This window comes from Lipophrys pholis (genome assembly GCF_963383615.2).
Source record: "Lipophrys pholis genome assembly, chromosome: 18".
Lineage (NCBI taxonomy): Eukaryota > Metazoa > Chordata > Actinopteri > Blenniiformes > Blenniidae > Lipophrys > Lipophrys pholis.
In genome coordinates this window covers 24783655-24805579 of record NC_137646.1, presented here as the reverse complement: position 1 = coordinate 24805579, position 21925 = coordinate 24783655, and the positions used below count along the sequence as shown (strand labels likewise).

Sequence of the window (21925 nt, the reverse complement as noted above, 5' to 3'; positions counted from 1 at the left end):
AAACGGTCGCGCTCTTGTCTCCGTGGAAACGGCTGAGGACGCAACTGTTTGAAAAACACTCCGACTCGTCTCCATGGAAACAGCGGCAGATACAACAGTTTGAAAACACTCCGGCTGTCTCCGTGGAAACGGCAGAGAACAAAACTTTCCTAAAAACGCTCTGACTCGTGTCTCCATAGAAATGGCGGAAAACGCAACTTTTTGAAAACACTCCGACTCGTGTCTCCGTGGAAACGGCAGAAAACTCAACTTTCATGAAAACGCAACTGTTTGAAAACGCTTCGCCTCCGCGGAAGCGGCGGTAAACGCTCTGACGCTCGTCTACGCGGAAACTGTAAAATGCAACTTTTCTGAAACGTTGCTCCTGCTCATGCTCACCACGGCGGTGGTAAACAATTCTTCTGCACATGCTCAGTAGATGGACAATAAGAACAACGTTTTCCTCCAAGTCCACATTCTCCTGGGACTTGGTAGTTTTATTTTGACGGTCACCGTTAATGGTGGTCAGCCCTCTCGGCTTCAATCGTCGGGTTCAAATCCCGGATGGAGGTTTTAATAATCCCTCGGAGTGTTTTCACCACCAGGGTCTTACTTGTCACTCCAGGGCCCGGTCCACTCCACCTCCCCCCACGGGTTCCTGATGCGAACCAGCCGGGTCATATTCCCCCGGTACGTCACCTACCGAGAGAAACACACCTTCCATTCATGTTCCGCCGCTCTGTCCAATGACCGCGAGTTTCAATCTGGGAAGTTAAGACGCTGCGAGGTCGGCTGGTCGCCTCCCCTCATGTGACGCTGCAGAAAAATCATCTGAGCTCCACACAGTCTAGAAATATAGGTCTATGATATTTAATAACTTTTACCGTAGTTTTAGTTAAAGGGCCCGACAATAAAGTGTATTATTATTATTATCGGTAATTATTGGTTAAAAACGGCTCCTTTTTCACCATATTTAATATCAAATCTACACAAACTTCATCGTCCACACTGGGATCCCTCAGATCTAAGTATTTTCCAGGATTCTGATTGGCTAGCGTGACTTCATGCGTCTCGTGACACTGCCCCCTACAGGTTTGGCATGCTCACAGTCGCTCTGAACCAGGTTTTTATGCAGCTGCAGGTTAAAGATTTTTATTTTTTATTTTAAATTTTTTAAGCATAGCGGGGGGAAAACATCCGTTTTGGTAGCATTTTGGGCGTCCGTCTCCGCGCTCACCTCGTCCACGCCTGTCACGGAGTAGGCGTGTCCCTTCACCAGCTTCTTGAAGGTGACGGCCTCCATGTCCGTGGAGCTGGTGATCTGGGGAGGAAGTGAGAGAGGTCAGGCTGGGACGGAGCACGTGAGAGGGTCGGTGACGTCTGCGGACCGCGGTCACAGTCACCGCCATGACGCGGCTCATTAAGATCAGCTAATTGATCGTGCGAGGTCAGTGACGGGTCGTCTGTGGCGAGCTGTGTCTGTACGTATAACCTCACCAAACGTACGGGGCTGCACAGTATTACCTCAGCAGGCATAACGGTATGATTCCTGATGAATATAAACACGTTTGGAGACGATGTTAACGTCTTTGTGCCATGGTTTTTTACTCTTTCACATAAAATTGGGAATTTTAACTATTAACATATTTTGGTGCTCCTTCATTAGTGAATAGCAATTATTAAAAAAAAAAAGAAATCTATATAGAATGATGCACAAATCCCAATTTTTGACATATTATCGTATATTTTTTTGCCACAAAGGCAATGTTTTTTTTTTTTATAAATGAGCTAAAATCATTCAAAAAATTTTTATATATGATTTCTTATCTAAAATGTATTTAAATGACGTACTTTTAATGTAAATGCTTGAAACTGAAGTTTTGTGACATGGACAAATTAAATGCTGACTCAGCTATTTTTAAGACATAAAAAAACAATTGTATAAGTATAGTATATATAGTATAATTATATATATATATATATAGTATAGTAAAAAATGTATACACCTTAAAATCAAGAGGACTTTGTGACCCCCCCCCCCCCCCATCCCGTTGGGAATCACTAATCTAAAGTACATATAAGATTTACCAACCACAGTACCATCGGGTCAAAAACCTCACAATAGAATCTAGATGAAAAGTAGAGGACACTGTCCCCAGCGACCTGGTTCAATCCTCCCAGTCTGCATAAAGTGACGTAGACACACTGAATTGCAAAATGTGTTTTTGGTGTTGATGTGATTCTTCTCTCATGGTCCGGTTGAGGCTTTAAGGGGGTCTTTCCGACGGGTCTGCATGTTCTCCCTCCCTTTATCTGGGTTTCATTACAAGCCTTAATCGTGGCAGTACTGACGTCGATGGAGCAGCCGAGCAGCGATCCCCGCTCCACGGCTCGGCCGATGATGCTGTAGAGGTCGGAGGGGGCTTTGCGGAGCTCGTACATCTCCGTCACGCCGCCGGTGAAGTCCTCGAAGCCCTCCGACGTGCTGCCTCCCGACAGAGCCTCGTAGCAGCCGTTCAGCCTGCGACGGGAAAGAGCGCCAGCCTCAGGCCACGTCCACACCACAGCTTCAAAACGCATCGTTTTTATGTTTTCGTTTCAGAAAAGTGGCTCCCTGAAGCTTTCGGAAAAGTATACCCATCTTACAAAAGGACTTTTAACACTTGGATCACAATAGCTTTTACGGAAAAAGATTGAAAAAAAGTAAAAGAAATTTAGAAACACACAAAACTGCTTAAACAACTGCTGAAAATGCTGGGGAAAAAAAGGACTAAACTGATAAAAGCAGGTACAAAAACAACTAAAATGTAATGAAATGTTTCCTATTCTAGATTAGATTTGAAATGTTCATGAGTGCAACATAAACAACACGGTATATGTTCAGATATCAGAACTATATATGAAACATTAAGAGCTATTTTCGCCTCATTTTAAAGGATAAACGTGTTTTGGGGCTCCAGTTGAATTCGATTTGGTGGAAAGTCATGAAGGTTTCAGACTCCCAGACTTGGTGACAGTGAGCGAGGACAGAGTGTAGTGTGTGCTGCCCCCCACCAGGAGGCGACACATCTGCCCATGAAAGTTTTCACTTGGAATCGTTGCCATGTAAACGGCCCTTTAAATACCACATAAGGGGATTGTCAGGTGTGACTGCGTGCGCGTGTGTGTGTGTGTGTGTGTGTGTGTGGGTGTGTGTGTGTGTGTGTGTGTGTGTGTGTGTGTGTGTGACTGTGTGAGGCTTCAGAACACACAATGCCTCCATCCTGCACTCACTGCTTCACATTATACGACGTCACAGAAGCATTAATCCACTCATACGAGAAGTTCCTTCCACTCCTCTGAACAATGCGTCATTTTTCACAGTAGATTTTCAGCTGCGACCACATCTGGAGCAGCTGGAGCCTGAAGTTACTCAATGTCACTGTAGAATTGGCTGGTTTATTTTATTTATTTATTTTTTTATACCGGGTGTCCTTCCTGTGATTCAACCTCTGGTTCCCCTCGACCTCCAGGTCAAGACTGAACCCAATGCACCATTAGAATCATGCTGACAGAATCTGACTCAGAATCTAGACTTCAGCATGATTGTCTCCATGTAATGTGGGAACTGTAAGCCGGGAACCAAAGAAAAAATAAATTGTTAATCTGTTTCGGCTGTCTGACGTTCTGGGAGAAGTTAAAGTGGGTCAAATGAAACTTGCAACCAGTCGACGTGAGGTTTGGATTATTCGGTAGAACTTGGGATGTGGCCGTGTATCCGACGGTGTGGCCTCACGGAGCCGGTGGGTCTTACTTGGCGTAGGCCTTCTCCAGCAGCGCGCTCCAGAACTCCGTCCCCTCGGCCGAGTGGACGAACAGCAGCTTCCCGTCCTTCACCGGCAGCCGGTCGTCAATCACCACCTCCATCCACTCGCCGAACTGCCAGAACTGCAGCGCCAGAGAGCGAAACACAAAGTTTTAATCCCAAATGACTTCAGCCAGTAGTGCAGTAGTTTTCATGTTGGGCCACTAGTGGGTGCTGTTATCTGTTTTTGAAATGAAACCACACACACACATGCACAGAGAACGAGACGCTATAATCATCAACAACGGGAGAACGCCGACATTCTAGTAGACAGACGACCCAAAGTGGATTGTTCTTACCGAGACTGTCAAAATAAAAGTCCCAGGAGAATATAGAGGAGTAATGGCTATCTACTGAGCATGTGCAGAAGAACTATTTATTACAGCGTGGTGCGCGGTAGCAGCGTTGCCAGAACGTCTCGTTTTCGCCTGTTTACACAACGAGTCAGCGTGTTTTCAAAAAGTTGTGTTTTCAGCTCCGCCAGCACTGTCGTCATGGAAACAGAAGCTCCAAACACAATGAAAGTTTAGCATTTTCACTTGAAACTGTCGTCTACACAGTGCAGCGTGGACAGGAGGAGAGGGGGAATTGAACCAAATATAGTGCTTTTTAATGACAAGACAATTTACAGCTTTGAGGGATTTCAGGCTTCAGTTGTTAAAAATAGAAGCATCTCATCGAGAGACGTCTCGTCGTTATGGAAGAAATCAAAAGGCACCAAGACAAAAATATCTGCGTTTCATCACAGGAGTGAGACAAACGTGTGATATTGGAGCAATAAAGTCTATCTGCCGCGTCGCCGACTCAACCTGACGAGGTTTTACTGCAGCGCTTCCACTTGTTTTCACAATTTTTGGAAAACCGACAAACTCTGACAGAACAACCAAAAAAAAGTATTTAAATATCACATGTAAATAGATGTAATGGAAATGTGTATAATAAGAATTCACATATTTATAATCAAAATGAAGCTAAAACATGAATAAATAAAAAATATGTGGATGTATTATATGTATATGTAAACATGTAAACATGCAAGTCAAATGTAAATAAAGGTAAATACAAGGATGTAATGTTTATATGCATGTAAAAATAAATATATGCAAGATTGTATATGTAATGTAAAGCTTAATAAAACTTTAATTTGAATAGATATAATTTGTAAAAATGTCTAGATGTAATATAAATAAATGTCGTATATATGTATAAATGTAAATGTCATATATATGTATAAATGTAAATATAAATGTGTATATGTAATGTCTATAGGTGTAAATATATATGATCTAAAAGAAATAAAATGTAAATAATTGTAAATGAATTTAAATATGTGCATTTCAAAGGTATATATGTACAAGCATATATATACGGAAGCATGTATATGGAATCAAGAATAAAGAAAACAAATGTATCAATATGTGTATGCGTTGTGTGCAGTATATATGTAAATATGTGTAAATTTAAATATGCATACTGATTGCTATGTGAATTTTAATAAATTGCAGATTAAAAATGCATTTTAAAAAATGGATTTTTACATAACACAATCGTCATGGAGAAGTTTCCCCTGTAGGCGTGACACTAAAAAGTACTTCATGAACAGTGAGAAAACACTGAAAAATGACGTGTCAAGATTATTAAAAATCTTTGACGTTTGATGTAATACTACAACACGGACACTTCGCCTCCAACTAAGTTAAGCGGGAGAAGATATTTTGAGGTCATGTGAGAAATAAGCCGCGTTGCCAGAACGTGGTTCTGTTGTGTAAAATAACATTTTGAAAAAACTGCTTAAACGACTCGTAATCTTCCCGCAGTGCCGTTTCAAAACTGCCGTGTACTCGTGTGGAGGCGGGCTGCTGTACCATGACTCTGTTCAAGTGTTTATATTTCACTGCGTTGCAAGAGCTTATGCAGTAAAACAACAACCTGAACGGTGAAACAAGATCGCTTCTCTGGCGTTCTGCTGAAAACCATGAGGCAGAAATCTAATGAACGGCGGCCGCAAACAAGGCCTGTGGGGCAGCGACAAGGCCTGTGGGGCAGCGCCGCGGCCTGTGGGGCAGCGACAAGGCCTGTGGGGCAGCGACAAGGCCTGTGGGGCAGCGACAAGGCCTGTGGGGCAGCGCCGCGGCCTTATGAAGGAGATAAGTCACTGTCACAGTAATCGTATCAGTGGAACACAAGCGGGTGAGGGAAGCTGCAGGGCTCACGTTTGTCAGATAGCAATAAGCCACAACTGGAGCGTGTGTGTGTGTGTGTGTGTGTGTGTGTGTGTGTGTGTGTGTGTGTGTGTGTGTGTGTGTGTGTGTCTGCAGCCATAATTAGCCCATGTTTGTCTGCAGGATGTGTTTCATGGCAGCGATAGATGGACGGATGCATTGATGAATTGTGCATGCTCTGCAGAGCTGAATCCACCCCTGGGAGGAGCTGAGTCACAATACGGCCGACGCCGACACACACACACACACACACACACACACCCAGAGGCAAACATACTGTGCGCACACACACACACACACACACACACACACACACACACACACACACACACACACACACACACACACACACACACACACACACACACACACACACACACACACACACACACACACACACACACACACACACACACACACACACACACACACACACACACACACACACACACACACACACACACACACACACACACACACCTTAAACAGTTTAGAATTCCCACAGCCAACACTGGCAATAACATTTGTTGGGGAATGACTCATTCAGGCTTAAAGTATCCAAACACATAGGAACGGGAATCCCTGGAAGATTCATCCGTGAAACGTATTGGCAGGCAGAACAAACGGCTTGGAAAGACAGAGAAGACAAAGCTGTGAGACAATGGAGACGTGCGGACGACCGCCGAACGGGACGAGAAAACGAGAGCGGCTGCTCACTGAACGGAAAAACAATCATGCGTGTGTAAACCTCTTACGGCCTCTTTTATGTTGGTTTAACACACATACCTAGAAACTGCTGCTCTCGTATCTAAATCCCGCCGTACTAAATCACCTGCATCACTATTCAGTGAAGATCCAGCCGCCCCCCCCTCGGGACACTGGCCATGAATAAATGCCAATAAGTAAAATGGAGACGCTTTTATTTGCAATGCTAACTGGCCTGTACGTTAAATATGACAGATACTATCAAACAAAAACGTGTTTAAAGGCTAATCCAGCTAAAAATGGCTAAAACTGGTAAAAATGTCCGCTAACAGCAGCCGCTAACAGCAGCCGCCAACAGCAGCCGCCAACAGCAGCCGCCAACAGCAGCCGCCAACAGCAGCCGCTAACAGCAGCAGCAGCTAACAGCAGCAGCAGCTAACAGCAGCAGCAGCTAAACGTCTAAACGATCAAGTAGCGAATTTAGCTTGAAGGGCTAATAAAGCAAAAACAGTGAAAATGCAATATCTAAAAGACCATCAAAGATTTAGAAATATTTTAAAATGGTCTATCAAACTAAAAACAGCTAAAATGGCTAAGAGCGGCTAACAACCACACACAAAAGAGTAAAACTGTATATAAAGATAAAATGGTTAAAACTTTAAAAATAATAGAACAGCTTGATCTAAGTCCAGTTACCACTACTTACAACCGCAAATAGACAAATAACTCGGCTAAAATAGTTAAAAACAGCTAAATCAGATAAAATGCTTAAACAACTAAAATAAAAAGGACCTTAAAAAAATTTTTTAAACAATCGTTTTAAGTTAAAATGGCTTAAACTGATAAAACAGATAAAACACCCTTGAAATATCTAGAATTATAAACTAGCAAAATAGACAAACAGTAAAAAATAAAATAAGTTAAAGCTGCAAAAAAACTACAAAAAGGGACAGATAACAGCTAAATCTGATATAACAGCTAAAATTAAAAAAACACTAAAAAAAGTTCAAACGGCCATAAACTACAAAAGAAGATGGATCAACAGCTAAACCCGCTAAAACCCGCTAGTATGACTAATAAACAGCCATAAAAGGATGGTTAAACGGCTAAAACTGCAAAAAAAAAAAAAAGTAGGAGAGTTAAAAACAACTTAAAAATAATCCACGAAAACCGCTGATATGAGAAAACGAATCAAACGGCTGAAAAGATAATAAATATAAAACCGCTAAAGGCTGAAGATTTAAATGCTAATGTGGTTAAAACGACGTAAAACCACCCGAGCTGCTGCACTGCTCATTTTTATCGTTTCTGTTTGATTTTGAAGGTTAAACTTTTGTCACGCAGGACGACGGCGGCGGCGGCGGCAGAGTGCAAAATGACTCCGCTGTGTCTTGGAGTGAAGAAATCCAGTGCGAATACGAGCTCCGTGCGTCTGTGCAGCGTTTTATCGATCCGTCAGCATCGGATGAGTCAGCGCTGCAGCACGATGAGAGAGTGTGTGTGTGTGTGTGTGTGTGTGTGTGTGTGTGTGTGTGTGTGTGTGTGTGTGTGTCTCTCCAGTGAACTTAAGTATGCAGAATGAATGAATGAACGTCATCCTGCCCGTTTCCACTGCATCCATGAAGCGAGGAAAGAAAAAGAGCCTGTCCATTGGTTCTCAGGTGAAAACGCTTTCTGCTTTAAGTGTTTAATCGTATATATTTATTTATTTTTAAATGGCTGATGAATAGAATTTCCCAGTCTAAATCTATCTCCAGAGTGTCACAACTCCCGTGAAATGGGGCCAAAGCACAACTTTTGGAAAACGACTGTCTCCATGGAAACGGGAGGAAAACAAAGTTTTGAAAGCGCCTCGTCTCCGTCGCCATAGAAACGTTGGAAAATGCGCCAACTCCGCCACAGTCGTCGGTAACGTGCGCAAATAACAATAGTAAAGATTTGAAAAACTATCGTGTGAATTTTCTTCCAGCATTCGCCCAACAAATAATCGTTTATGTTACTGAACAAATAATTAAATTATTCCGTGTGTGTGTGTGTGTGTGTGTGTGTGTGTGTGTGTGTGTGTGTGTGTGTGTGTGTGTGTGTGTGTGTGTGTGTGTGTACACAAAGCGAAGTCCAGCTGATAAGGCGGAGCGACGTCGTTTTTTTATCAGATTCCTCGTGAAGAAAAAGGGAGTTGCTGAACAGGTGAAGTTTTCTGAGTGGGTGTGGACTCGATACCAAGTACCGATACCGATACCAGTATCGGTACTTGGTATCAGCAAGAAAAAAAAAAAAAAAGATATCTGTGCATCCCAAAAAAAGGATCTTTTCTACCTTTTGAAACGACAAACAAAACTACAACAGAGTGAGCTGGCGCTTCTTAAACAAAGAGCTATTTCGGACTCGCGCCGGAGACATAAAAAGACGAGTGGAGTCAGCTAAAACCGAATCACACCTGAGACCGCTCGTCTTTATTTCAGGCCCGATGCTGCTCCCGCTTCACTCCACCATGAATCTTAACAGTGACAAGCGTGGCGGGCCTCTAATGTGTCCGCTGTGGGTCTATCTTTAGCCGCTGTGAAGTTCTCCGTCACCTGGAAGTGGAAGATGCCGGCGTAGCCGTCCCTGAAGCCCTGTCCGTGAGGAACCACTCTGTGCAGGAGGTCGTCGTTTAAGGTGAGCGAGGCGATGGCTGCCAGGAGCCAGCAGTCCCCTGGCGAAACAAAGATTTTAAGAGTCATTACATTAAATATGCTGAACGTGGGAGGATCGAAATAGCCGATCCCAAATGGCCAGAGGGAACAGGAGGGGGGGGATGCCAACTCAGGGGTGTCCAGTCCTGGTCCCAGAGCGCCACCGTCCCGCAGGTTTTAGGCCTAACGCTACAGGCTACACACCTGGTTCCAGTGATGGGCTCATTATTGGGCTTTTTTTTTTTTTTTTTTTTTACAAGCTTGACGATGACATCATCATTAGATCCTCGTGTGCTCCAAGACTGGAATTCGACATCAGTGTGCTAACTCCGTACGGGAAATTCCGAGTCTGGATTCAATTTGCTGTGAGGGGACAGTGCTAGTGACTGTGCTATCCTGACATCCTATTGCAACTGTATCCATACATATATATATATATATATATATATATATATCGCATTTCGATGACAGGGACATTCTCCAAGTACAAGAAACCATCTTGGGTACTTTCCCCAAGAGCCAGAAACCATCACAAAAACTTCCCCCAAGTACAAGGCACCATCATTGGAACTATCCCCTGGTACAAGGGACCACCGTGGGAACTATCCCCTGGTACAAGGGACCGTTGGGGGAACTTTCAGGGACAAAAGACCATCAAGGATAACTTTTCCCAAGTACTAGGGACATTCTCAGGAACTTTGGCCAAGTGCTAGGTACCATCTAGAGAACTTGTTCCAGGTATAAAGGACCATCATTGGAACTTTCCCCTGGTACAAGGGACCATCGTGGGAACTATCCCCTGGTACAAGGGACCATTGTGGGAACTTTCAGGGACAAAGGACCATCAAGGATAACTTTTCCCAAGTACTAGGGACATTCTCAGGAACTTTGGCCAAGTGCGAGGTACCATCTAGAGAACTTGTTCCAGGTATAAAGGACCATCATGGGAACTTTCCCCTGGTACAAGGGACCATCGTGGGAACTATCCCCTGGTACAAGGGACCGTTGTGGGAACTTTCTCCAGGGACAAAGGACCATCAAGGACAACTTTTCCCAAGTACTAGGGACATTCTTGGGAACTATGTTTGTAAGTGCTAGGTACCATCTAGAGAACTTGTTCCAGGTACAAGGGACCATCGTGAGAAGTTCATGAAAACTACACAAATTTGGTTATATGACAATTAACAGGCTGTTCCTGACCAAACTTGCTCCGGTCACCAGAACAACAAGACCAGTGTCAAATTCCAGACGTGCAAGTGTCAAAGATCAGCACTATTAAAATAGAGGCTGTACGTAACGTATGCTGGGCATTCAGAAGTACTTGCTTGTAAGAGAGGGAAGACAGTTTACTCTATTGAAGGACAATCCTCTGGTCTGACTCATTCATGCTGAGCTGAGATCCAACGGGAGCGCACGTGGGGAAAACTCATAAAACTGGAATCCTCCCTTCAACAGCTCCGTGAAGGCGAGAGACGCTGTTTGCACAAGCTTTGCCCTCTGGGACGTGGGAGGGGTAAGAAGTGTAGGAGATCAGGGCAACTGTGACTCACCGCTGCCGTTTGGAGGAGTTACACTGAGTTTGAGACACATTAGGCATTATCAGTATCAGCATTGTGAAAGTTTAATGTCACGCCTGATGGCAAAAGCCACAGAAATCAAGACAATAATGGGAAAGTAAAAAAGCTGCGGTTCTCAACAGAAGTGTCAGTTTTTCTTTTTTTTGTTTTAACATGTTTAGTGCACCTTTTTTTGTTGTCAATTAATCCAGATTAATCACACCTTTCTTTCATATTTATGAAAGAAAAATATGAAAGAAAGGTGTGATTAATCCAGATTAATCACACCTTTCTTTCATATTTATGAAAGAAAAGGTGTGATTAATCTGGATTAATTGACAAAAAAAATGTATATCTGTATATATATATATATATATATGTGTATCATATTTATGAAAGAAAAGCATGAATGCACAGAGCGGAAAAGCTAAAAAAAAAGCAAAAAAAAAAGAAAACCAGCTGTATTTTGACAGAACCATGGCGCTCGGCGGCCGTGAACAAATGGAGTCATTGTGTTTTCAGCCTCAGCGTTTCCGGGCTCATGTTTTCTACCACACCGGGTCCTCCGGGGAGCCACCGGGGGACAGATTTGGTGAATTATTTCTTTTGGCAAAGCGAGAAGTGGCTTCCCGCGTTGCCAGATCTGCTGGGAGAGATGGAGGATGGCCTTGTTTACAGATGTGAGGCGGAGAAACAAGGCATGAATTATAGATGGAGCTCTGTGTCGGGCTGGAAACGACGCGGGCAATAAACTGTTACTCGTACTGCTGAATTGACTGTTAACTGTCCGTCTCTTTCCGTCTCCTCCAGGCTGTCCATCTCCATCCGTCTCACAATGTGCCAACGTTACCGCGATGGCTCACTGGAGGAGAACCCGGGACGTCCATAAACGATTCATAAACGATCACTCTCCCTGCACTTCTGCACAGATCATCAGTTTACTCATGGAGACTGGGCTGCTTATTAACCAAACGCAGTGATTTCACGTTAGGAACTGAATAAATATCCGGAACAACTCCTCCTAACTTACCGACACGCGCCTGTGGGATGGAATAAATTTAGCTTTATATCAATTTTTAACTGTTATTACTCTAATATTAATCACTATCCCAGCTGCAGGTAAAGGTTGAGACTGTTGCTTCAGGTCATGCCATCTGCGGGAGAAGGGAGGTTTACTTATTCATGACTCGCATCCACGCTCTCCTCGGACTTAAGACCGCTCACTGCACTCCGTTACCTGCTATTTTCTCTCGTATTTAGGGCTGCCGGCGGTATTCTGGATTTCCTGCAAGATCGTTTCTTTGCAGGATGAGGAAAAGTTGATGCACGTATTTGTTTTTCCTTTCTGATCTGTGTTACTGTGATACCGATACCAGTATCAAGTCTGATACCAGCATCAGGTCTGATAGAGATACCAGTATTGGGTCCTATACCGATACCAGTATCTAGTCCGACACCAGTATCGGGTCCGATACCGATACCAGTATCTAGTCCAATACCGGTATCAGGTCTGATACAGATACCAATATCTAGTCCAACAGAAGTATCAGGTCCGATACCGATACCAGTATCGGGTCTGATAACGATACCAGTATCTAGTCCAATACCGGTATCAGGTCTGATACAGATACCAATATCTAGTCCGACACCAGTATCGGGTCCGATACCGATACCAGTATCTAGTCCGACACCAGTATCTGGTCCTACACCCGTATCTGGTCCGACACTAGTATCAGGTACGATACCAGTATCTTGTCCAATACCGGTATCAGGTCTGATACAGATACCAATATCTAGTCTGACACCAGTATCGGGTCCGATATCGATACCAGTATCTAGTCCGACACCAGTATCTGGTCCGACACTAGTATCAGGTACGATACCAGTATAAAGTCCAATACCGATACCAGTATCTAGTCCAATACCGGTATCAGGTCTGATACAGATACCAATATCTAGTCCAACACAAGTATCAGGTCCGATACCGATACCAGTATCGGGTCTGATAACGATACCAATACCAGTATCGAATATGATACTGTATAGTACTCCTAGGATGTGCCACTGTTTAGAGATTCTTTAATATAAATGAGAATGACAAACGTAAAGTAAACTGTAGCATGGATATCGTAAAAGACGATACAGGAAACGGGCCTATAAAGGGAGCAAAAAATAAGACAAGGAAGAAACACGCATAAAAAAACAAAACAAATAAAGTTATCTGGATCCTCCATGTGTTTCCACATGGCCAAAAAAAAAAAAAGAACAATGGAAGTTTAACCTCGTCCTCGCCCTTATCTCTGAATTCTGACAAATAATTAACAAAAATCCAAACTGAAATATTTTATATTGCATATTCTTAATTGCCAGTCAAACTCCACCTGAAGCATGACTCAGTCTCTCATACCTGTATGAACGTTTCAAACCAGCATTAAAGACCCAATATGAAACGGTGAAGCAGCAGTAGCTTGTATCTTCTAGTGCAGCGGTGTCCAACACATTTTAGTCTGAGTACCACATTTACTAAAACCTGCTGAACGGATCCAACACTGGGACTTACTGCAGAATCACTGCAGCAGGAGGAGGAAATCCTGCTGTTGTTTCATTGTTGCTTCATTGCCCGTTACTCACTGTTGCCGGTGAAAATATCACCACAATAATCCCACATTGGGGCCAGCGCCACGGCATTGTCGAACCGGAAGAGTTTGATCTGAATGTTTCTGTGTCAGCAAAACGGAGCCGGAGTGTCGACGCTCCTCTGCTCTAATGGCTGAATCATGCAGTAGTAACAGTGGAGCAGTTGGACGACCCCCACCACCCCCCCCCCCCCCCCCCCCCCCCGGGGACTCACCCAGAGCTCCCTGGCAGATGTCTGTGCGAGTGGCTCCGTCCACGATGAACTCGGGCCGTCTGCAGAACTCCTGCCAAGCACACAAACATGGAGATCAGCGTGTTTCTTGCACGTGGGTAGTTGTTGTTTTGTGTTTTTTATACAACAGGGTACTTTAGTCTTTGCCTCATTGCAACAAGCTGCAATTCACACGTCCTCATGAACTAGAGCTACACTCGGTAGAGCGCAGGTTCTTTCGTTTGTGGAAGCGAGTTAGCATGATAGCCGTTAGCTCATATAAATGCTAACTAGCCGGTCCGGTAGCTCCATCGCTGTGTCAAACACTGAGCAGGGAGCGTCTCCACGGCAACAGACGCTGATCTCCTTTGATCTCCTCTCTCATCCGCTTTGTATGGGACATTTGTTTTTCCCGCCGCAGTTTTTGAAACGGTTAGCCTCCTTAGTTTTAGCGTCCCCAAAACGAAATCACTTGGTCATTGGCTGACGACAGATCATCCCTGAAAACTTCATGCAATTCAGTTCAGTAGTTTTTTGCGAGAAGTTGTAATATACATACATACAAACCAACAAATAAGATAACATAAAGTGATTTGTTGATGTGTCTTGGGTGACGTTTATAGTTTATCCAAATTTAGATTGTGAGGTTACCTTTACTATGTTGTTTCAGTCTGTGATTTTTATTTTTCTTAACCTGATTTATCAGACGATTTAGATGACGGTAAAATTAAATCAAGACCCCCACAGACTTGTTCGATTTAACCTAAAATGGGCAAATGCTTCACATTTCGGGGAGTTTTGAGGATCGTTGCTGCTACTATGGTTTTTAAAGGACATCAGATTAGATACAGACGCGTACTGCGTACAGACGCGTACTGCGTACAGACGCGTACTGCGTACTGAGGCTGCTGGAGGGTCACGAAGCGGCACCAAATCTCGAGATTTCAGGGAAAACGTAAAAAAAGTATTTTTCCGGCGTTTCAGGCGGAAGTCTGGTTCCTCCCGCCTCACGAGGCGCCTCCCCCTCGGCGTGTCGAGCGTGACAAAACCCCACACGAGGCTATAAAAAGAAATATTCCATTACTCCTCGTGCCCCGCAAACACAAACCGTCGGACTCACGGTTCAGTTCACCGCAACACTAACCGACCCTCTCACACACACACACACACACACACACACACACACACACACACACACACACACACAGAAGCCTGAATTCTCATTTTCACCCTAACATACGGCACAGATTTCTTTTGGGGGAGGGGGATGTGAACACCGTGACCCCTCTCACGCAGCCTAAATATTACAGATCCTGCGGTGCCGGCGAGGCATGCATTATGGAGCATCTGACTTTTTAGGAGCGTCGAGAGCCTGCAGACACACACACACACACACACACACACACACACACACACACACACACACACACACACACACACACACACACACACACACACACACACACACACACACACACACACACACACACACACACACACACACACACACACACACACACACACACACACACACACACACACACACGACAAAAATGCCGGGATCATGGTTTGTATTTTTAACTCGCATGAAGAAAATCCTCGGTTTCAGTCTGCGTTGGGATTTCAGTGAGAAGTTTGCACGTTCCCCCCCCAGTCGCAGTGACGCTTTACGAAACGTCTGAAGCCCCAGTTGAAACGACGGCGTTTCGTTTTGGGTGTCCGTTTCCGTGACGACGGTGCTGGAAACTCAACTTTTTGAAAACGCGCCGTCTCCGTGTTTTTTTTGCGTGATCGTTTTCCAGCTCCGGAAACAAAACATCTGAACTCATCAATATTTCTTAAGATCGTAAAACGAACCAAACAGTTTGAAAGTGGGAGGAGCTTCAAAGACGTTTTCAAGTGAAAACACGTTTTTTGCGTTTCCACGACAACTTTCAGGAAAACAATGTAGTTTTCATTTACAGCCACTAGTGGGTGCTGTTTGTTTTTGTATTGAAACCACACACACACACACACACACACACACACACACACACACACACACACACACACACACACACACACACACACACACACACACACACACACACACACACACACACACACACACACACACACACACACACACACACACACACACACACACACACACACACACACACACACACACACACATGCGCACAGAGAACAATACGCTATTAACATTAACGGACCAAATTGGATTGTTATTACGGTGCCTTTTCAAAATAAAAGCACCAACTCCCAGGAGAATATGGACTGGGAGTTATGACACCACGGAGGAATCTGTTCTGATTGGCCAGCTGTTGAGCATGTGCAGAAGAACTATTTACTCCAGCAGTGGTGCGCCTTCGTAGAAGCAGCGAAGGAACGTTTATAAAAAGTTGCGTTTTCCACGGGGTCGGAGCGTTTTTCAGAACCTTCCACCTTGGAAGCCGTCGGAAGTTGCGTTTTCAGTGGCACCGAATGGACGTCTAAAACAGAATGAAAGTTTTTGCTCGTGGCGCTGTCGTGGCGAAAGGTCTGCGCTCTACCGAGTGAAGCTCTACTTCCAGGAAGCGACCCGAATCAGGTCAAAGAATCAAGGCGAGTCGACGAAGCCTCTTGGTTATCAGCTGAAGCGTCTGGTCGTCCTCACCGTGGGCCTCATCCAGCGGACGCCCTGCGTCTTGGAGGCCCTGGGGCCGAGCTCGTTGAAGCCCAGGGACGAGGAGGCGCAGGGGAACAGGCCGTCCTCGAAGAGCTTCCCGCCTCGGAGGCTCTGGGCCTTCAGCGACTCGTAGTCCTGACCCAGAAACTTCACGGCGTTGTGGTTCTGGCCCAGACCTTCATCCCGGTCCCACTGGCTCCTCAGCCTGGCGGCGATGCCCGTGGCACAGATGCGCTCCTCCACCATCCTGAGCTCGCGGATTTAATACGACGAACGTGAATCGACTGCGAACCTCTTTGGGTTTTTTTTTTTTATTTTCTTCCCCTAAAGCCTCAATAATTAAAAAACAAAGCGGATGTGATCTTTTTCACAGGCAAACCTTAAACGGCACTGATAATAGAAAGCGTTAACGGCTTCGAGGCTCGATCATAAATTAGGACAAAACATCAGTATCCATTAAGACACGATTAAATAATGATGCGAAGGGGCTGCCGCTGGGTTGCGGTACAGCAATCCTGAGCGCTGCGAAGGCCCGATGCTTTCCTCCTCCTCTTCTTCTTCTTCTTCACAATAAAAGCGGATCTAATCCCAGTCAGCAAGTTTGTAATCTTTGTCCGGACGCCAGGAGTCACTTTGTCTTGATCCCAGCAGCTGTCAAACCCTGAAAAAGAGAGAAAACCAGCGGATGAGCGAGTGAATCGTGCACATCATCTAAACCTGTGTACACATGCTCGTGTCGCAGACAAAAGGCCGCGGCTGCACACGCCCAGTAGGAACACAGGCTGGGGTTTTTTTTGTTGTTTTTTTAAGAGACAAACGAACCTCCTATTCAGCTTAATGCATGCATGCAGTCTTTCTATATGTTGCACAATATCAGCGCTGCTTTTACTAATGCAGCGAACAGATGGGGAGTTTTTTCTTTTTTGTAGTTGTGAGAGTCTTGATGCACAATGAAGGCAGGGAACAAGCAAAAGCTCTCCCAGACTCTTTAATTAAGCAGAGCCGAGGATGAGGAAGAGTAAACTGTCATTAGTGCCACCGACACGGGAGAGAGAGAGAGAGAGAGAGAGAGAGTTCACGTCAGTGCAGTCCCGGCTTCACCTCGGTCAAAACCACACACTTCCATCCTCGCTCTCTCTCTCTCTCTCTCTCTCTCTCTCTCTCTCTCTATCGTTCTCCTGGGTTGCATCGCCTCTCTGCTCGTCTAAAACTCTTCCTCTTTCGAAACTCAGCTGTCATCCAGTCGGGCAGAACGAGGCCGTGGTTGTACGAGAGCTGCTGTGTGTGTGTGTGTGTGTGTGTGTGTCGCTGGAGCTACACTTTCCAGGGCTCGCTGTGAACCACACCCAGAAAAATCATAAAAGAAAAAAATTCCCTGAGCATGACTCTGCACATTGTAGCTCTACTGCCGTTTCACATTAACACGTCTCATAACATTTGTTCGTATTGCTGCAGGTAGTGCCGCCAAGTGTCGTAAACATTCCGTTTGCTGCTGCTGCTGCTCCGAGGGGGCTGCACCGTATCTCGCAAAAATTAGCACTATATAGTATAATAAACTAGAGCTACACTCGGTAGAGCGCGGACTCTTCGCCGACACCACGTTTGTTTGCGGAACTGAGTTAGCATCGCGAGCGGGATAGCCGTTAGCTCATATCGATGCTAACGTGGTAGCTACGTCACTGCGCGTAACACTGAGCAGGGAGCGTCTCCATGGCAACAGATCTCCTTTGATCTCCTGCATGAGGCGCCTCTCTCATCCGCTTTATATGGGACGTTTTTTTTTTAAGCAGTTTTTTGGGGACTTTTATATATATATATGTGGGTATATGGAATGTATAGGATTGTACACATAATTTATATTTATAAATATTTCTATAGAGACATAGATCGATAGATCGACAGGCGTTTTCACAGACAAATGCATCGATAAAGTGGATTAACTGAAAATGATGCAAAGGTTGTGTTCATACTACTGTACTCAACGCCACATAAATATAAAATATTGCATGTCGAGCAGAGTACATGGTCACCCCCCCCCAAGTACAGCAGAAATCATGCAGACGGTAAAAGAGCCATCCATGCAGAGGTTTTTAGCTCTGCTGCATGTTACAAGGGCACGCTCTGCCCAACATGATTTCAGTCTGGCGGCCATGAATATTTCACCTGCTCTCACATGAGAAACACACACACACACACACACACACACACACACACACACACACACACACACACACACACACACACACACACACACACACACACACACACACACACACACACACACACACACACACACACACACACACACACACACACACACACACACACACACACACACACACACACACACACACACACACACACACACACACACACACACACACACACACACACACACACACACACCTCCTCCTCCACCTCGGTGCAGGTAGTGACACGGATGGGAACCGACGGGCCGTCCATACATGTACTTGGGAGGGGAGGACTTGAGGCACGGCGATGGCTCGCAGTGCAATCCACTCAAACACACCCTCAAATGTAGCCTCGTGCAACACACAGTAAATCTCCTCTGTGGTCGCGAGCCAACAGGAAGGGGGGGGGCGACACGCACACGGTGGCATTATCGCGATGCAATTTGACAGGAGTTATAAGGAGAAACAAAGTCACTGTGCTGCAGACGTGCAAAAAAAGGGTTTTAAAAGACAAGCCGTGTTGTTTTGTTTCTGCTGACGTTGCGTCTGGCGTTTTTCTTCTTTCCCTTCCTCAGACACCTTGAGCAACGCAAGCGGGCGTCTGGAGACCGGCGCCGGTTGTACGGGAGTCGGCCCACATGCCACCCCGCCGGAGCATTTCCTGCACGCCGGGTTCATATTGCAAACTGTGAAATGAAATATCCAAAGTGTTCGCTTTTGAAGTGGCGGAGAAAATAGACCCGCAGAGAAATTAGACACCCGCGGTTGATTTTTATCATCAGGCAAGGGCAAAAAAAAAAAAAAGGAAATAAAAAAACCACAATCAAACGCTTTCATTTCCTTGAAGGAACATGCCTACAGGGATCAATGAAGCTTCATGTAATCATCTTCCACACTGCTTTATTAGTCAGGTGGGGTTATGATTAATATATTTATGATATTATATTTGCTCTAATGCACTGAAACCCAGGGACACGCAATATGAACACGCACAACATGCCACAACAAAATTCAATAAAATTGCAAGAAATTATGTTTGCATGCAAGATGAGAGTGACAGTCTAAGTCCTCGCTTTGTTTTTTTTTTTTAAAGTTTCGCATTTACTCTGAAAGGGCAGAACCACTGAAAACAATGTCGTGAGCACGTAAGACCACTAGTGGGTGCTGTTGGTTGTTGTTGCACTGAAACCACACACAGGGAGAGTTTGTAAAAAACAAACACCAGAAATGAAGCGGCCATAGGAGACATTTTTTGGACGTTTCACTTTATTTTGCACCAGAATGTTTCATTAAAATTGGATTTATGTTGAGACTGTTGTCATATTTAGTAGTAAGTGTTTAGTTTTGCGAAAATATTAACATTTCCACCAAGCATACGACTTTAAAGTTTAAATTTAAAGGTTATTATAGCACTAATTCAACACTCAAGATGATGAAAATAGGTGAACTTGTAATTCTTTGATGTCACAGATTTACTCTCCTTTATTTTTAATGGAGGAGTGTCAGGCTATAGATAAAGATGAATCTGTCAAATAGAAAAAGAGTGTATGAAGAGAGTTACATAGAAGAGGGCTTCTACGAAACAAAAGGACAAAATCAGAGCAGAACGCATGTTTTGTTTTGAAAAACCTGAAACTGTTCAAACTGACGGGACCCCAGACCAACCAACAGTTTATCCTCATCAATACAGAATAGAACAAATAAACTGTATTTCACAAATAGTGTGTCAAGAAGTTTGTTTCTGTAATGGTACAGGGGATGTTGGGGATCTTATCTAATATATAAACACATCAATTTGTCTTCTTTTCTTCTTTATTGGTGGTTGTGAGGCCGATCCCACAAAGGACAACCACTGACTCACAGCCGCGCCCACAAGAAATTTACGGTCAACAATTAACCTGAATAGAAAAGGGCCTAAACCCGGAATCGAACCCACGACCTTCTCGGTATCACAGTCCGACCCGCGGGCCTCTGCGTGTCAACAGAGCTCCATGACACAAAGTTAATAAAAAGCGCAACATCCATTGATTGTGATCATCGCGTGCAAATTTGTATTGGGAAAATGCGCAATCGACTGATCTTTGCGCAAATAACTGATCCATTATTTGAGCAATCGAGAAATTGCGCAAAATCGCCCCAAAAAACAAAAGCGCTTTGCGCACTCGCTGGAGTTTAGGAAGTTGTTTCGGAGCATTTTAAAGTGATTCAGTAGAAACTTCTTAACGGGGGTGTTGGGGTGACATGGCCGCCCCGCAGATAAGCGGTCGTTTAGTTGCGGTTTCCGCAGATAAGATAAACTATCCAACTGTCACACTGCATCTCGGAACGACTCGTTTCACATTTCACACAACATCCGCTTTCACGCAAAGGAAGAAGAAGAAAACAAACAGTGATTTGACGTAAAACAAAGCAAGAGGCGGATAAAATGTGTTGCTTCTTTGCGTTTTGCGCTCCGGCCAAAAACCCCCAAAGAGAATCGTTTACGACTCTTTCCTGTCGTTTCCGCGATGCAGCTGTGCACAAACTTCAAACCCTCCTCTGGTGGAAAAGTTCAGACCAGGACGCGGATCTGCAATCTTTCTTCCTTCTCGCAGCGCGACGCAAAACTCCAGCGCAAGAGACGCGGCAGGCAAAACCACGACCGCGGATTCTTTTTTTTCTTTTCTTTAGATATTTACCTTGACGTGTGTTTCCTTCCAGGAGTTTTGGACAATCAGTGAGAATTTTGTAAAGCTTTCCATTCCATGTTGAGTGAAAGTCCGTCCCCTCCTGCGCTCTGTGCGCTCTGCCTGTGCGCCCTACGCGCAAACGCCCTGCGCGTTCTGCTGGAGCTGATGCGTCCCCCCCCCTCGGAGTACGCATGCGCAGTGCCCACCAGACACAAAACACAGCAAGAGGGAAGAGGAGGGCTCGAGTCACCCAGTTTGGGGTTTTGTTCTCTCTTCTTCTTTTTTTTTTTTTTTTTTTAAATTTAACAAAATTGGAATTTACAAAACAGGAAGGGCACAGTAACATTATTTTACATTTTCTGCAAGGCTGTAAACAAGAGTCACAAAATACAAGCCAAAAGAGCAATTATAGAACCCTGGTCCACAGAAGTGGAATTCATGTTTTCCATTCATCTCAAAGAGGAAAAATAGTGACATAGGTCCTTATGAAAAATGTGAATATTTAGTTTGGTTTTTAAATATCTTTTTTTTTAATTAAAAATAACTAATATTATTCACAATCATATT

At 44.5% G+C, this 21925-nt stretch overlaps 1 protein-coding gene across 1 annotated transcript in view; it reads right to left on the bottom strand.

Moving 5' to 3' along the window:
* capn1 (calpain 1) overlaps positions 1 to 21513 on the bottom strand; it is a 28974-nt gene extending 7461 nt beyond the window's left edge. Inside the window, exons 1-8 of the mRNA XM_080486591.1 lie at positions 21368 to 21513; positions 16486 to 17158; positions 13833 to 13902; positions 9327 to 9445; positions 3773 to 3906; positions 2332 to 2500; positions 1217 to 1300; positions 593 to 678 (exon numbers count right to left, since the gene is read on the bottom strand). Coding sequence (XP_080342717.1) covers positions 593 to 678; positions 1217 to 1300; positions 2332 to 2500; positions 3773 to 3906; positions 9327 to 9445; positions 13833 to 13902; positions 16486 to 16743 — 920 coding nt within the window. The 5' untranslated portion in view covers positions 16744 to 17158; positions 21368 to 21513. The remainder of the gene's footprint in view (positions 1 to 592; positions 679 to 1216; positions 1301 to 2331; positions 2501 to 3772; positions 3907 to 9326; positions 9446 to 13832; positions 13903 to 16485; positions 17159 to 21367) is intronic.
* Between the last annotated feature and the right edge of the window lie 412 nt (positions 21514 to 21925).